The sequence below is a fragment of the Moschus berezovskii genome, chromosome 3 (genome assembly GCF_049115385.1).
Source record: "Moschus berezovskii isolate FMDL1 chromosome 3, NW_MosBer_1.0, whole genome shotgun sequence".
Taxonomy (NCBI): Eukaryota; Metazoa; Chordata; class Mammalia; order Artiodactyla; family Moschidae; genus Moschus; species Moschus berezovskii.
Window position 1 is genome coordinate 121638689 of NC_142462.1, and position 17896 is coordinate 121656584.

General features: G+C 41.6%; 1 protein-coding gene across 7 annotated transcripts in view; it reads right to left on the reverse strand.

The window, feature by feature from the left end:
• The window catches only part of EZH2 (enhancer of zeste 2 polycomb repressive complex 2 subunit), a 57306-nt gene that overhangs the window by 20117 nt on the left and 19293 nt on the right, over positions 1-17896 (reverse strand). For 5 of the 7 annotated variants that reach the window (XM_055421447.2, XM_055421444.2, XM_055421449.2 and 2 more), the window contains exons 2-4: positions 12930-13053; positions 12245-12373; positions 632-748 (exon numbers count right to left, since the gene is read on the reverse strand). In XM_055421447.2, the coding sequence (XP_055277422.1) occupies positions 632-748; positions 12245-12373; positions 12930-13046 (363 nt within the window). In that variant the 5' untranslated portion in view covers positions 13047-13053. Of the gene's footprint in view, positions 1-631; positions 749-3980; positions 4160-12225; positions 12374-12929; positions 13054-17896 lie in introns of all 7 variants that reach the window. The other 2 variants (XM_088834701.1, XM_055421442.2) reach the window with 2 other exon arrangements.

Genomic DNA, 17896 nt, shown 5'->3' on the forward strand with positions numbered 1-17896 from the left:
AGCAAAAACATGTTCAGAATCCTTCAAGCTAGGCTTCAAACCTAGACAGCATATTAAAAAGCAGAGACATGATTTGCCAACAAAGACAAACTGCCATCTAATCAAAGCTATGGTTTTTCCAGTGGTCACGAATGTATGTGAGAGCTGGACTATAAAGAAAGTTGAGCACTGAAGAATTGATGCTTTTGAACTATGGTGTTGGAGAAGACTCTTGAGAGTCCCTTGGACTGCAAGGAGATCAAACCAGTCAATCCGGAAGGAAATCAGTCCTAATATTCATGGGAAGGACTGATGCTGAAGCTGAAACTCTAATACTTCGGTCACCTGATGCAAAGAACTGACTCATTGGAAAAGACCCTAATGCTGGGCAAGATTGAAGGCAGGAGGAGAAGGGGATGACAGAGGATGAGATGGTTGGATGGCATCACCAACTCAAAGGACGTGAGTTTGAGCAAGCTCCGGAAGTTGGTGACGGACAGGGAAGCCTGGAGTGCTGCAGTCCATGGGGTTGCAAAGAGTCAGACACAATTTAGTGACTGAACAACAACAAAATTTGACTTACCTTGACAAGAAAATTATGCTTTGGTTAAAAGAAGTAATTACCAAATAAGAAGACACATTTTTTACATACCATGAAATTCTGCTGTAGAGGAGACCAAGAGTACATTATGGGTACTGAAGCAACCGCATTCAGAGTCTTTAATGGGATGACTTGCGTTGGAAAATCCAAGTCACTGGTCACCGAACACTAGAACAGAAAAAATAAAATTGACTCATAAAAGGACAAGCTGAAGCCTCAGTCATCATATTATAAAGAGATGCTGCTTACTTACATCATTTTGAAAAGTAAATTTCTTTACCTGAGACAGTAAATTGGTAAAAACCAAAAAGCATTCTCTCCTCTTTTACTTAGTGACCAAAAAAGCTTTAGATTTTGCAAATTTTCAAAACCTTCCAACACCTCCCATATTTACCAGTACCACTAAGAATCAAATATTATATTTATGTTGGCCTCAGATTAACTGCTCTTTGCTCTCACCATAAATTTCCTACCTCACTGCTTAATTTTGTTTACATCTCAACCACATGAAACAATAACATAAGTCTTACTAAATAAGAATTTAGAAACTTGTTAGGTTCACCTTTATCTTTACCTTCCCTTTTTAAAAAGCCAAGTGTCTGCTGATATTATCAGACGATACACAAATATTAAAGGTAGTAGATGTGAGTTTCAATCACAACAAACTGGATTCAAATCAATTCTGTAGAAGTGTAACCCCTAAATTATTAATAATACTAGCTAATGTCATTCAGCACTTTCTATGTGCTAGGCACTATTTTAAACATTCACATGCCTCATAGTCAGTCCTCATCACAGCGCTGTAAGATGGGGACTATTCTGAGTGCCCATTTTACAGGTGAGAAAACTGAGAGAAAGGATACGTAAATGGCCTGACGTCATACACGAGTCAGGGCTAGAATTTAAGCCCAGAAAGTCTGACTTTGGAGTCCCTCTTCTTGCCCAGTACACACACTGTCAGGATACCACATCTCTAATATCAGTTAAGTACATATATTCCCCTGAAATATTATACCGTATTTCATCCAATTTATGATGACATGTACTTTAAAGCACACCATTACCTTCTGCATCATTAAGAAAGTAATGTTGCCAATTAAACTATAACACAATACTTTATCATAGTGACTCCAAGATACATGCCAGTTTCAGATGTTAAAATGTTTAGAAGTTTGCATCTTTGACTTGATGAAATACGGTAAAGATCTGTGTCCAAAGACCATAGCACTTCACCCTGTCTAGGAATCCAGCTTCTCTTAAGGAGCTCCGATACCCAATGAATGGTCAGGTCTCCGGAGCCATCTCAAAAATGCCCTTGACAAATAATCCATGAAAACAGAGCAAAAAGAAGTAGAATTGAAGTAGTAAAATGAAACCAAAAAAGTCATATCTATACGACACACATAATTATTAAACGTTTCATTTGTATCTAAGAAGATTTAAAAACAGCAGGGCTAGATTTGGTGAAATCAGAGTGGAAGTCTTTGGCCTCCAGGCCCACCTGGCCCTCAGCATGTCTTCAGGCCAGGGGGACAATCTTCCAACAGTCACAGTCACCTGGCACAAAAACAGTTCCTTCCTCAGTGGAAGGGAAGGTTTAAAGATAGAGCAGTTAGAAAAAACTGTGACAGTGGTTAAGCCATTAATTTGCTTTCCAAAAGGGCAAAGATCAAAGGTAACACTAGAGAGCTCATGGCTCGAGTAAGACAGTGTGAACAGCTAACTAAGCTCCAGAACCCGCCATCTTTCCCCGTTTCCTCCCTTGGCCTCTGATACAATTCCTCATGCATCCGTCCAATAATAAGAGCAGTTAACATTTATTGAGCACGTACTATGTTGCAGGCACTGTGCTAAGTGCTTCCTGTGCGTTGTCGTAACCACTCCTCATCTGAGCCTTTAGCATCGCAACTGCACGAGGAGGAGGAGACTGAGGTTCAAAGAAGTTAAAAAACTTGCCTGGTCAGAAAGACAGTCAACTGCCAAGCCAGGATGGAAGCCTCAGTCTGACTGCTACTCCCGGGAGCCTCGTCCGTACGCCCCAGCCCTTCCCGGGATGCTCGCGCACCAGGTGCTGCACGCAGAGCATCTTCTCCCCCACCCCTCTTCCTACCACATCTTCACTCCTCCTCCCTAAGTTACTTAACCAGCTAACAGTGGGGCAAGGAGTGGCTGTAACGACAGAATAAAGTGATATACACTGTCCAGCGGTTTTAAGTTCAAAACAATTTCATTCCAAACTCCAACAAATTGGAGTTTTTGAGCTTTGTTTCACACGTGGTGGAGGCAAAATAATTCAGTGACTTTAATTCTGAAGACTGGTCCCCTTTAAAGCCTGGGGGGCAAGGGGGAGCGGCTGCCTCTCCAACTCTGACAAACCCAAGGTCACACTCAGAGGAGGAGAGAGAGCTGCGTGTCCTACTCAACCACCAGACAGGAGGGGCGCGAGCTCCGCCCCGCCGGTCTGCTCCAGTGTTGTGAAGATGCTGAGTCCACTGAACAAGGTCACGTCTCCGTGAGCAGAAAGAACTTAGAGAAGCACAGAAAATAAGATGGCAAAGGCTGCAGCACTGGGTCTGTCTCCCACCCCACACCTGCCACACCCCTATCACCTAGACCTCAATTCTCAGTCCTAAGCGTGACCAAGGGGCTGGAAATAAGCTCTCTGAGGGAAAAAGTGGCTGCGGCAGAGTGTGGTGCTAACGTCTGTCTCGCAACAATACTCAGCACAGTGTCTCAAAAACGAGTAGGCACTCAAAAAATGTTCCCGGAATGAACCGACTGCATTTACTGACTTTTCCCCGACGGAGACTTCCGACTTCCATTTCTTTTAAAGCTACGAGAACACCTAAGTAACAAATTGAAGGTCTATACCCACCTCGTTATCTATGCATTATCTCTAGAAACTCTATCCCATTCTTTAACTATTAACTAAAAACCATATCCCTTTCGTTTATGAAATAATATTCAAATGCAAAAGCATTTGCTGGTAAAACAAGTTTGGGAATTCTTATTCATTGACTTACAGGAAAATTACTCAAAAATCCCAGTTACTTACCAGTAACTTTTTTTCTTTGAAAATGTATCATCCTTGACAGTTTATGTTATCAAGTCTCATATCACTCAGAGGACTGAATAGGACTTTGACCTCCTGGGTCTCCACAGCCTTTTACCTGATCAAAGCCTTGGGCTCAGGATCTCACTAGGAGACCTAACCATCAACCGATGAAATTCTCTAATTCTAGGTTCAACTTGAGGATCACACAAGGAAGCTGTTGCAGGTAATCCATCAATGATGGTAAAGAAAGAAAACGACTACATGAGTTATCAAGGATGCTACATTTTCAGAGAAACACAGCTTACTGGTAAGTGACCAGGTTCCTCTGAGGATGGATAGACTTACATCAACCAGCTGGTACAATAGGCGACTGTGTGGCTGGACCACTGGGAGCTGGAGAGGGAAGTCAAGCCAAAAATAGTAGTTGTAGGAGTACACAACCAAACTGAGACTCTTGGCAGAAGGCTGGTTCCAAGTAAAAACTGTGTTATGGAAAATCGTAGAGGGAAGAGCAGGTGAGTGGCCTGCAGGGAAGGGAAAGAAATTAACACACCCTACTACGTGCCGAGCACTGTGCTAGAGACTTTACCAAAGTTAATTTCTTTAAAATTCACCACTACCCTAGGAGGCAGGTATGACTCCCCCTCTTACAGTGGGACATCCCAAAGGGCATGGCCACAGCCATCCGGACTCTCAACAGTCTTTACATTAGGAGGGTTAAGTCCAGCTTCCATATAGTAAGGGGAAAAAAATACACTCAGTTAGCCAAGTTAAAAATATTCTTGGATCCTGGTTGGTCCACTCAATTCAAGCCAGAGACACAATGAACTGTTGATATTGTCTAATATCCTTTAGCTTTTCTGAGTAAAAACAATAAGGACTGTCTCATATCTAAAGTGTAGCAAAGAAAGTATCGGCTGCCACCCAACTCCAGGGAAAAGCTGAGGGTGATTTCTGAAACTACTCATATTCCTCACAATTTCAGCAGAGACAAGATGATACACCACGTTTCAAATTAGCTAGCCCTCCGGTGAAAATGATAGTGTACATAACTTAATTTCAGACTGCTTTCATGTGAAGGAAGTACTGCAGAGAAAACTGGAATGAGGTTAAGTATCAAGTTTGGGTCAAGAAAAGCTCACAGTAGAAGTGAGCTCCTAACAGGGGTTAGAAGGATTAGAAGGGTGGCCAGAGGAGGGGAGGGTGGTCAGAAATCAAACATCCTGATGAGACCTGGACACAGACACCTTTACAGTTTATAAAAGCAGCTAATCAAGGTCGTGGGAGCTAAGGAATACAAGAGTGGTGCAGACCAGACTGCACATTATTTCCTGTTCTGGTGCTGAATATGTGTGCTGTAGAGCCGCCCGGACTAGATGAGAAGCTCCGCCCAGGCTCCTGCTCTGAGCTCACTTCAGAACAGAAAGATGTCATCCTACAAGCATCCTCTGGGCGGGACACAGGGGCATATATAGCATTTCACAGAGAACAGGTAACACATGAAAGGCAATGTCAGGATATTGGGACCTTAAAGCTCCTCCCTGCATCGGAGCTCCTGAGTGAGATCACAGATTATAAATCTAGTCAGTATAGTAACTGTTAAAATCCCAGTTCTGGTCTGAATCTGAAGGGTGCTGTAAGGGTAAATCGTCCCCTCTTAATCTGCAGTTCTGCTAAAATCCTACAGATCAGAAGCAGAATTAATAGTCACAGGACAAAAGTTGGTAGGACCACAAAAACACCCAACACAGCGTGTAAGGAGGTAACCAGAGTCCTGCTTGTCTGTGAGAAGCAAACTCAAGTACCTAATTCAGTACGGGTACATAAGAGGTAAATAAGATCACTTTTATCATTGAAAAAAAAAAGAAAGAAAAGAAAAACTAAGAAGCAGAACAAAGAATAAAGCCGTGGTTTCCATCAGCTGGGACAGCACAGCCGCTGTGAAGCCTGGCTCCCACGAGTGGACGTGGGGCTGAAGGCCAGGGGGCAGCAGGGGCTGAAGGGGAGACAGGACAGCCCCAGGACCTCGGTCTCAGGAGAAGCGCGAGCTCTGTGCTCAGGTGCTGAGCCTGCCCCATGGCCACGGGACCAGGCAATTCTGCGATCTCTGTAAAACAGGCACGCCTCTCCCCAGTTGTTCAGATTCATCATTTACTGAATGATGCGCAACGACAACAAAGCTGAACAGAAAAAGTCAAACTGCAACCTCCCCACTCACGCTTTATGTGGCAGGAAATTCCTAACAGGGTGAACGATGCTAAAACATAAAAATGAAAACAGAACTAGAAGGAAAGATGGGTCATTTATAATCCTGAAGTGGAGAAAGGCTTTGTCAGCCTTAAAGAAACACAAAAATTAAAAGAAGAAACTCTAATTTAACTACTGCTGCTGCTACTGCTGCTAAGTCACTTCAGTCGTGTCCGACTCTGTGTGACCCCATAGACGGCAGCCCATCAGGCTCCCCCGTCCCTGGGATTCTCCAGGCAAGAACACTGGAGTGGGTTGCCATTTCCTTCTCCAATGTGTGAAAGTGAAAAGGGAAAGTGAAGTCGCTCAGTCATGTTAACTACATATACATTTAAAACTTCTGTGCAACCTAAATATATCAGAAATAACATCAAAATGGGGAGGAAAAAAATCTGCAGAACAGATGATTAAAACCTAGTATTTGTAATATACAAAAAGTCCTTAAAAATCGTAAGAAAAAGTTCAACCCAATTTTAAAAAATCGGAGCCCGTAACAGCCAACTCATAAAAAGAAATAAAAACAACAGATACTTAGTTTCGCTGAAAAAAGGAAGGCAAGCAAATTGCAATAGTGTTTTACCTATCACACTGACAAAGATTAACATTTTATGTTGGGAGAACAGAGAAATAGACACTACTATTATCAGTTGGTGAAGAGGGTAAACAAAATCTTTTGGGGGTCAATTTGTTAACATCTATTAAAATGTTATATACATATATCCTCTTGACCTAGCAAAACTGTTTCTAGAAACTTTTCCTACAAACTTACTCAAAAGATGTGTATGAAGAATACTCACAGAAATGCTAACTGCGAAAGGAAACAATAAAAACCTAAGTGTTCCTCAGTTCTGAACAGGGCGATCAACGGTGGCAAAGCCACAGGGCCATGCACTGCGTTGGTGAAGAGCTGCAAAGTGATGGACCCAAGTGGCAGACATGTTTTATCTGGGAATAATTTTTGGTTTTAATACATCATCATTATTACTATCATGTTACAGAAAAAGAAACCTGAAAGAATCAAAATCACAAGGGTTGAACTACAGGGTCCTTTGTCTCCTGTTTCATATATTTCTGTGTTACTTGAATTTTTACAGTTAATATTTTTTAATGACCTTCTAATTAAGAAAAAGAGTTTTACAAAATTTCATTAACCCACAGATATTCACAGGGGGCTTCCCTGTGGCTCAGATGGTACAGAATCTGCTTGCAATGCAAGAGACCCAGCTTTGATCCCTGGGTCAGCAAGACACCCTGGAGAAAGGAATGACAACCCATTCCAGTATTCCTGCCTGGAGAATCCCACAGACAGAAATCTGGTAGGCTACAGTTCATGGGGTCGCAAAGAGTCAGACACAACTGAGCAACTAACACACACACAGATATTCACATTAGCTGGTATGAAAGTACCTCATTAGTTGCCAAGGTAGCTCATGAAACCTACCCATCCCTCCCAAAAAGGTACTCAAATTATATACTTTTACGAAATCTAGTAAGGGAAAATAAAACAGAATCCTAAGTAGTGGATTTAAGTCAATCCATAATATCAAGCTAAACTGTGACAGAAGTTCTAGGCCTAAAAAGTGTTATTTCTTCAGAGCAATAAACAATTTTTTAACACTGTAGACTAGACAATCATTTCTTTGGGCTTTGGTTCATTCTGTTTGTTTTTAAGACAGCTGTCAACATTTGGTTTTGCATTTTGAGAAGAGACTTTGATCTCTGTAATAGTCAATTTAACAATTTTTAAAACACAAACTGTATACAGTGTTCTTAGAGAAAAACAGCAAATTAAACACAACTTCTGCTAGTTTATTTGAGATTACAAAATAAACATTTGATATTTTTAAAAAGTTCACTTTTTAAAGTTAAGATATATCATCTTAAGTTTAAAATATGAACTCAAACGTTAAGTATATGATATATCTTTAATAAACAATAATAAAACAGAAACTCAAACAACATAAGTGATCTTTCTTTTTTTTCAAATGGTCTTCTTGGAAAAGCATAAAATGCTTATATTAGCTTCCTTTCAAAATAAAAGTAACACCTCCCTATGGTTACTGAAGTAACATTCCATCTATTTCCACTGAAAGAAAGCCAGAATTAAAGTGAAGGCTGCCATGATTTGAAAAAGTTACATGGGCAGGAAGGACTGGCAGAGTTACTACAAGATTCAACCAACAAAGTGTTAAAAGAGACAGAGCAGCAGAAAGCAGCTGAGAAACCAGTTCCTTGAGGAACCAAGGAGGATGGATATGCTCAAGCTGAGAGTCAAGACCCTCACTTGGGAGCACCCCTCACCTCTCTCTGAGACATGAGAAAAAGGGCCCAGCTCCCTGCCACACTAGCTCAAATGCTGAGCAGGACACACTGGCCCTCTAATCATGAGATTTGCGAAGGTAAGAAAGCATGTTACTGTGCTGGAGTCGGGAGTAGAGAGGATGCCAGTACACACTGGGTGCACCAGCATGCTATTTTCCTTTGTATGTAGTAATTTCTAGTTACAGTTAACTGACGAAAAGTACATGACGTCAATAAATGATGCAGTCAAGTGTTTACGGGTAAACAAGTTTTTTCTTCCCCTTCAATAAAAAATAAGCCCAACTGCAACCTCATGAAAGAACTCACATGTCCTGCATTACAACAGAAGCCTCCCCCTACAAAATAAATTCATTTGCGAGTATCAAATGATAGGTGATGAACTTAAAATTCTAAGGTATCACTAGGAAGAGCAAACCTGAATGTAAAGAAAAGTCCAGAAGAATTTTAGTTCCATGAATGTGAGAACCTGGGGGTCCTTCCAATGCTGCCTGTATGTTAAACATTCTGAAGAAGCCCCACATTTCTCACTCCTTTCATTAGTAAACAAGACACAGAATTCTTATAAGAACACTACATTCTCCTGGAAATCTAAAAATGCATATTGCCAGGATATTTTTAAACTACTACACCAATCACACCAGTTGCCCAGAAGACAGACATCATTTGAGAAAGTCTCCCTTTCATTCACAATATGTACAAGTAAAAAAAAAATCTTGATGAAGAATCAATGAAAAGCACCTTGCGCTTTTTAGCAAAGAAACGGAAAATGTACAAAAAGAAATGTATTAGTAAGAACTGCAAGAGTAACTCAACCAGCTTCTTCATGAAAACTGGAAAAACACATTACAGAGCATGGCCACTAGCATACAGGCTTTCAGAGGTAAAGTTCTTTACTGATAAGACAAAGTGATGATGTTACCAAGAAATAGGTTTGTGATAAACGGTCACATGTGACAGCAATATGGTGTATATCCCTTGACCTGTAAGTATCATTTAATAACATTTTTAAGCTGAGCGCTCCTTAAAAAAAGATAAATTGAAGAGCAAAGGAAATAAATGTAAAGTATATATATTATAGTCACTATCTTCAAGAAGTCAGAAGTATTTTCTAAAAGAAAAAAGACATACTCTGTACTAAAATCCTATGGGCAACAGTTTAGGTTTTTAAACTTAAACACCAAAAACTAAGTACCCGCGTGTCTCCTAAAAGCACACATGAAGGAAAGAGCAGACTAAAGATGTAGTTGCAAGTCAACTGCAGGGCTCCTTGAACCCAAGTCACTTCATCAGATCAGAAAGTAAACTTGTCAGATTTTCTTTACTAAAATAACCTAGATAAAATCGGTCATTTTAAAACTGAGCGTATCACCTACCTTCTACAAGTACAGAAGGGAATAAAGTATTTGAGTGAATGACTGAAATCTGTCAGTGAATCATCATCATGCTCCAAGGATTTAAAATGAAGACAGCCCTTTTATAAAGGATGAGTTTATAAAGATAAGGACTTAATTAAAGCAGTGTCACAACAGCACTTAACAAATGTTCAAAGAAACAAGACTTTTCAGGTGTCTGGGTCAACAGTGCAGTCCCGAATTCTGTCAAACCTATAAGCCTACTACAAAGAAACTCTTTGCAAAATAGGCTAACTTATCTATTCTCCCTGCTTCTGACCTAGTTGACTCCAACTTTCAAAGCATAAAAAAGAAACTGATCTATTTTAGAAATGCTCAAACTGAAGAAAACCTAAACAGAGATATAGTCTTATCTGAAAAGTAAGGAGACCAGACAGAGATCATTAAAGTCCTTTCCAGCCCTAAAATTCCATCATTTACTATGATAACCAAAAAGCTTATCACAAACTATATAAATCTTCAGCTTCCAAAAGTCAGTGATGATGGTTTTAAAGGGGGTGGGAGGCTAGGAGGAATACAAGATAAATCATTTGAATCAGAATCAGCTGTCAAGAGAGGCTCAAAAACAAGCAAGCTTGACCATGTCAGAGCTCCAGGCAACAAACCCTGAACCCTGAGGCTAGGGGTTTCTTTCCTCCTTTTCCTTCCTATTTTGTGAAAATGCTTCTTCTCAACATGCATAGAGTACTCTTAAGTTTAAAAACCACTTGTTTTTATCAAAATACTAATTTCTTCTTACCATTGTCCCATAAGCTCAATAAAAAGTTAGGTATCTTTACATTCAATGACTTTTATCTCTACTGACAAAATTAAAAGCAAAATTCAATTAGTAAATATTCATTTGAATAAACTGTACTCTTAAATTTAACACCAAAATTGTATCATGAGCAATTCCAGTTGTACATAAATAACCAACTTCAATAATTTATTAATGTATCTGAGCAAAGTGTACTCTTTCAGGCCCACATCAGATCATTAGAGCAAGGAAACTGACTTTAAGCCCTCTAAGTTACATTTCCTCAGCCGGGAATGGAAAAGGGGTAACATAGCCACCACAATGACCAAATCACAACAGACCTAGAGCCCTGCCAGAAATCACCACTGCTGCGGCTTTTATTATAAAGGCAGGCTGGGCTTTCGGCAGCATTTGGAGATTTGTAATGGGTGGCAAAAACAAGTGTTCCATGTGTTTCCTACTTTATTTCTCCAAATTTCTAAGATTTTTCTCTCTCTGGAGGAAAAAACCCAGGTTTCTCTTTCCTTCACTTCAAAACTTCCAGAACATCACCAGACAAAACTTGCAAAAGAACCAGAGAGAGGCTGCATCCTGATCCCTTTTGAGAATGTTCTAACCAGCACAGAAAGGAATGCCTTTCAACTTTAGTGATGAAATACTAATTAGTACATTTTATTCACATATGTACATTAATAAGTACATATTAATGTCATTTACCTCAATGTGTAGGTCCTGACCTGTTCCATGTGACTGGAAGGTGTTAATACTTTTTTTCATATAATACATTTTATACAACTGCAAATCAGAGTTAAAGAGTTGTCACCTGACAAAATGCATAACTAAGAATCATCCCAAGCCGTTTTTCACCATCAAGACCATGAACAACATCACTAAAACCACTTCCAGGACCGTATCTGTAGCACTGACCGGTCCTTGAAGTCAGCCCATCACACGACCTCAACAGGCCTTATATGACAGCAAATTAGTGTTTAATTATTATAATACCATATAAAAAATGTCTGCTCATTGAAAACATCACTTTAGAACAAATTCATTCCATTGTTTAGATGCATCCCATGTTTAGACATGCAGGTCAACAATCATCTACTCCGTGGTGTAATTTAAATTTCAACTCCCTTTCTTCCCTCTTTCTGCTGCCATGCCCATTCATGTAGCATTTCGTATGATATGTCATGTCTTCCTGGATAAAACTGGTACTTAAGTTGAAACACCTTAACCAAAATTCTACTGACTGGTTCATACTGTGTAAGTTTCTGCCATTTTCTCTTCATCTTGCTACTGCTACATTTTAATGTGTTACTTCATTAGAAACCTACCATAGATCTATTTCCTTCCTTGGAAAACAGTAGTTTTTTGGAGTGATTAAGATCTACTTTGTTCATCCAAAAATATGCTATTAACAAAGGAAATTCTGAACTCTCAACCCCAAGTTTTAAAATTCCCAGTGAGGCCTAGAATTTAAACAAAATGTGTAATAAAATGCTTGTTAACTCCATGAGTATGAATGAAAAAGAAACATTTGTTCCAGCATGGCTAATTCATATGAAGGAGGAGGAAAAAAAATGTGTGTCAGAAAGCCGTGCTCTAACTTTTGATCTGATGAGGACATTTAAGAGTATTTTAAGTTCTTTTTTAATGAATAGTCTTATAAAAGTCTAGGAATCTACCTAGTAACACTCAAAGTAGAATTCTAAACCCCAGAGCTCTGTTATAGGAATAGCTAGAAGCCATTAGCAGTTGCACATTAAAGAGAAACAGCAATAAAACAAGGGACATCCAAGTTTGATGGTTCTCTCTCAATAACCAACCAACATTGCAACAGCAAAAACCAAAATGCACTGATAATTTGAACAGCGCGTGAGTTCACCAACCTCCCTGGTCCCGCGCAATGAGCTCACAGAAGTCAGGATATGCACAGGCTGGATTCTTCGCTGTTTCCACTCTTGGTTTAAGATTTCTGTTCTTTCCAAAATTTTCTGACGATTGGAACTAAACATACTCTTTAAAAAAAAAAAAGTGAAGGAAAGGAGAAAAGAAATTGTTCATTGTTAGAAAATTTGTAACATCTTTAATGAAGGTTAAAATTGCATGATTCCTCAAAAGCACCAGGGACATTCCTTCAAAAGCATATGATTTTACACTAAAATGTGGCTTCCCACACTCAAATAATACAAAAACACAGCATCTATTATTTTACAGAGAGTAGAAGGGGAATAAGAAATCATTTCTGTCCTTTGTTAACTGTGAGCATATCTTCTCTAGTTACAAAGACTTCAGGAACACAGTGCACGAAACGCCCCTTTATGCTTGGGTCTGGGTCTTCTCACGCAGTGCACAAAGCTACACTGAAACGATGCTGCCGCCAAGTGGGCAGAATGGGACTAAACCTGATCATGTAGCTCTGCGCATGGCACAACTCTCATGTTAGTTAAGACAGACCAAGGACCTCAACTTTCAAGTTTCCATTTCTCTTACAGTAAGTAAGGCCATTTTCCCCTTCAAATTAAAACTTATCTTGAGGGGCTGTACCGCGTGCTCCCAGGAGGCAGAGGGTACCTTGACTTCATCAGCGCGCCTGAATCTCTTGAGCTGCCGCAGGCGCATGTACTCTGACTTTACACGCTTCCGCCAACACACTGGTCCCTTCTCAGATTTCTTCCCAGTCTGGCCCATGATTATTCTAAAAGCAATGGTTTCATATTAAAATCGCTGATCTGACCAGCCTGAATATGATCACTTGTGTTTTAACCCCCAGCAAACTAACCACCAACCAAAGAAATGACACACAATTCCGCTCTTGGTATTTGCAAGGAGGGTGCTCATTTGTTCTGTATTGTGAAGCCCTTAAAAACATTTAATTCCAGGTATAAATTTTTATTTAACATAACTTTTCAAAGACATTTTTATTTACAAAGATACTCCACTCCTAAACTGCAGTCATTCTACCAAAACATGACCCATTACAGGAGTTAATTATATACAGTAAGAAGCTATGAGATTCACACTTGTGGAGTGAAATAAAAATGTAGACACATGTTCTAAGTTTTTCATCATTAAATTAGCTGATATAGGCACAAATAAATGACTGGAAAAGAGAAATCCAAAACAGAAGTAAAATCTACATACAGCGCTAAAGGTAGAAAATATACAGAATATATGAAACAAGTACAAATTTAAGTATCCCCTACATGCGCTTTCAACCATGCTTCTCACCTTCAACACAGTGATGCAAGTCTGTGTTTTTACCTGTGGCCACCTTTCCTCCCACAGGGCCTCCCAGAGAACGCAGGGACCCAGAGGCCCTGGAAGCCATTTATGTGAAACGGGCTCAGCCTGCAGTCCACCAGGTGTCCAATTCACACTACAGAGTCTAACAAGTGTCCTCTCGTAGAACATTTTCTCAAGTGCTAAATTTGTACTTGCATCTTCAAAAGATTAGAAGGACAGTCCTCTGCCGGATGGTGCAAAGGGGCTGCGCTGGGGATCTGGGCTTTACTTTCTCTAAGCACAGTGGAAAGTCATGGAGGGTTTTAAGTCAAGGGGAGGGAAGATGTCCACTCTGGAGGGGCAAGCTGGTGGCAGCAGTGACAGAAGGGGCTGCAGGAGAGCAAAAGGCAAAGGTGAGGCCAGGTGAGACTGGATGGTGGAAATGTGGCCAGGTGTGAGACGCAGCCTGTACAAGCACACCGGTGAGGAGATCAAGGAAAGGATTTCCAGCTGCGGAAGATGGCTTTCTGGCCTGAGTAACTGAGCAGGGTTTCAGGCACCTGTTTACATACAGCCCTCAGGCAGAGAAAAATGCCTAAGGAGAGGAATCAGAGAAAGAAAGGAGCCCAGAGGTTAGGGGAAATTTCTGTAGGAATATTCCACCACCAAGCCACGACAGACAAAGCCAACGGTGGATGATTCAAGCTGAAAGAAGAGCAAAGACAGCAAGTGATAAATGACTAGTAAGAACTGGGCGATGAACATACAAAGATGAATGGAACACAGAACCTGCCGTGCGTGTGGAGCTTATAGCTTACCTAAGAAGGCCTGAAAGAACAGACTTTACAATATGAGATAAACACGCAAAAGTACTGGGGTTGAGGTTGGGGGAGCCAAGTAAGGAGGTGCAAAAGGAGGGCAGAAAAGTGACAGCTCAACCTTAACAGCTGAGGTGATTTCAAAAGGCACAGAGAGCAGGAGCCAAGGGGCGGCAGGGCTGTGGGGCGGAGGGGCCACCTGCAGACTCTGCAGACAAAGTGCACCCCAAACAGGTGATGAGCCCAGCTATAAGAACTGAGGGAATGAGAAGAATGAAGAGATTTCAGAACTGCAGATAAAGAAAGCTGAATGAGATCACAGAGATAGGATGAGTCCTGGAAAAGGTTCAAAGTGCGCCCTTGCCTGGGGTGCTGGGTGCAACAGTCCTGGGAGCTGAGGAGACTAACCACCACAGCCGACCCCCAGCTTGGCAGAAATGAAGAACCCCAGGAAGAAGTTAGGAAGAAGGTGAGGCCGGGCCAAAGGACGCCCAAGTCTGGGAGAAGCTGGAGCTCTATTTAAAAAGTGACTCTGTGGCAATGTTTTTGCTTTCATATCTGTGGTTAGATAACAGATGGCTCAGGTGATTCTACGCAAATTATTTTCAGATATTTAGCACTTCAGAGGCCTACCCAAAAGGGGGAAATTATCAGGTAAAAAGGGATTATCACCACTGCCGCCTCCACAAACTCTTAGTCCCGTGGCAGTGGTGGTGCAAGCCTGATGAAGCTGCTCTGGGAGCGCGGTTCTTGTCCTCACAGATGCCCAACACGGCCACCACTGTGGCTTTTAAGGGGCACCGTTTCTGTCGTGGTGAAAAGGTATCATTAGTTAGCACGTCATGTTTTCAACCCTGGGATATCTTCCAGATGGTTCTACCATTAGTAAGAACACCTCTAGAAAAGTCTGTCAGGACAGAACCAAAGCTGTAACTAAACTACCAAGTCTCACAATCAACAACAGGACACTTCAAAGCTGATTTGGAACCAACCTCTTGTAAGAGGGCACGTGTGGATACACTTCCACATTTATAAATTTCACAACTATCTCCCAAATAATGAAAATGAAGGTTTTGAAGCCATAGAATGATCTGGGAAATATGCACAATAGACAGGAAAAGAAAATCATGATTCATTTAGGGGAAATTATCCAAATATAAGGTTCATGACCTCTGAATTAGGATAACAAAAGCATACAGGCTGTTCCTCGAAAGTAAAGGGATAAACAGGCAGATCCATGAAAAAAATTAACAAAACTTAAGGTACCATTAGAAGGATGTTTTACATAAAACAAGCTCCCTCCCTCAGCACTGACAACACATTAAAATCACATTTTCATGTTCTTCATCCTACCTCACCCCCACTGGAGGTTCCTCAATCTCAACAACAGTTTTTTCTCCTTTGTAAAACCCCAGGGCCTGGCTGGGTGCCTAACAAACAGATTTTAAAACAAACAAACAATAAAACCAAAACACAGGTCTACTAATATGTGCTGATTGAGCCGCTGTGCCACTGGGTATGAAAGCAAGGGGGGCTGCCGTGCTGAGCACAAAAGGGAGGGGGAGACACCCCATCCTGAGAAACCTGGGAGGAGCCTAGTCTCAGGGGCGGTCAGGGCCCTGTGGTCCACCTGCCCTACAGCAAATGAAGAGACCCTGAGCGTAAAACCCAGAGCCTCCCGGATTCCCTTAAGGAAGCCGCTCCTGCCTGAGAGAGACCTCATCCAAACAAAATGGATACCAGCACCCCCCAAGCTGGCTGCAGACACCCAATCCCGGCAGGCCCACCCACCTCTAGGCAGAAGCCTTCAAGCCTTCAAATTCGAGCTCCCCCAGCCCCTTCCCGCCCTGAAAGCAGACAAATGAGTTCTTCTGACTCCTTTCCACCACATCTCGGCCCAGTGAGAAATAACAGAGCGCTCAGAGTACTCGTGGATTGGCAGAAAGGAACTTTCATTAAAATGACTTGCTACTAAATGGATGGGGATGTGTGAGAAATCTAGTTTTTAATTTCTCACTCAAAAGAGCTGTTTAGTCTCTTAGATGAAATGACACGAATATGATTTTTATCCCAGAAAAAAAAAATAGCTTCTCTTATTCAAACCAGAAATAGCTCAAGTCTACCGGTATACAATGAAACCGAAACAACAGTTACGTGCTTTAATTCAAAAGACAAACCAGGGTAGGGGACCATCCACACCTTAATACAATGTCGTACAGTCTGTCAGGACTACAAATATATAGATTAAATAAAGTAAGATTATACATAGTTCACAGTCTGTTTTATGAATCAACCAAACCACAACTGTTCTGGATTAGGCTTTCTGCCACAGGAGACACAGAAGGGATCTGAGGTATATTCTTAGGACTGAGATGAATGGAGAGAAGACAGGTTCCGGCCCTATGTCCTCAGGGTCCATAGCAGGGGCCCCAGGAGCAGACCTACTCCACCCCTGCCCTCGGGTCTGGACACCAAGACACACCCCCACCTGCGGTGCCTGGGCCACACAGCCCAGGAATCTCACTCTTGTCTGTCAGGTCCAGCCCTCGGCCACTTGTGAGGGGCCTTTGTTACCTAAGGTGACACTCCTGTCCCGCCTGACTCAGCTAAGGGTGACTGAGGAATTAAAAAAAAAAAAAAGAAAGAAGGTTCCCTAGGCATTTTCAGTTGTGGCTCAGCTGGTAAAGAAGCTGCCACAATGCCGGAGACCTGGGTTCGATTCCTGGGTTGGGAAGATCCCCTGGAGAAGGGAAAGGCTGCCCACTCCAGTATCCTGGCCTGGAGAATTCCTCGGACTGTGTTGTTCTTGGGGTCACAAAGAGTCTGACACGACTGAGTGACTTTCACTTCACTTCACTTCAGGCATTTTCAGTGCCCTTGACGCCCGCTTTGACAGGCTCTTCATCCCTGAAGGGTCTGCCGCGTCAAGCCACTGGCCATCTACTCACCTTGTGGAGCTGTGCTTCTACTCGTCTAACGAACAGTGTCAGTTACATGTGCTACTTACCCTTCTCGACTAACTGCCTTAACTTTGGCTCCTAACTGAAGACCCGACTGAGGAAGGTGAAATCCAAACTCGACAACATTTAAGCACTACGACTGCAATCCTCTCAACGTCCTTCCCTGAAGAAAACTGCCAAGTTTGAAAAATCACCAATCTTCAATAGTGCTTTTATATTTAAAACACTTTTGAGGGCAGCTCGAAGTCTCACTTACCAATTATCTTTTGAAGTTAAAAACCACTGTTTCAATAAACTCAAAAGTAAATTAATGGTAAATAAGATTTTGGAGGTTAGGATTAGGAGAACTTAGAGAGACTTATGGATGGATGTTAACTCTTGGTAAGACATAAAAATTTACCAAAGGGAAGTAGGTCTTACACTTGAGGAGCTTCACAGAAAACATCCCCACGAGAAGAAGCCTGGGAGCAAGGCGTCCAGGGAGGCAGGCGCATGGGGCTGCTGCCCGCGCCCCGATTCGGGGGTTCATGAAAACGAG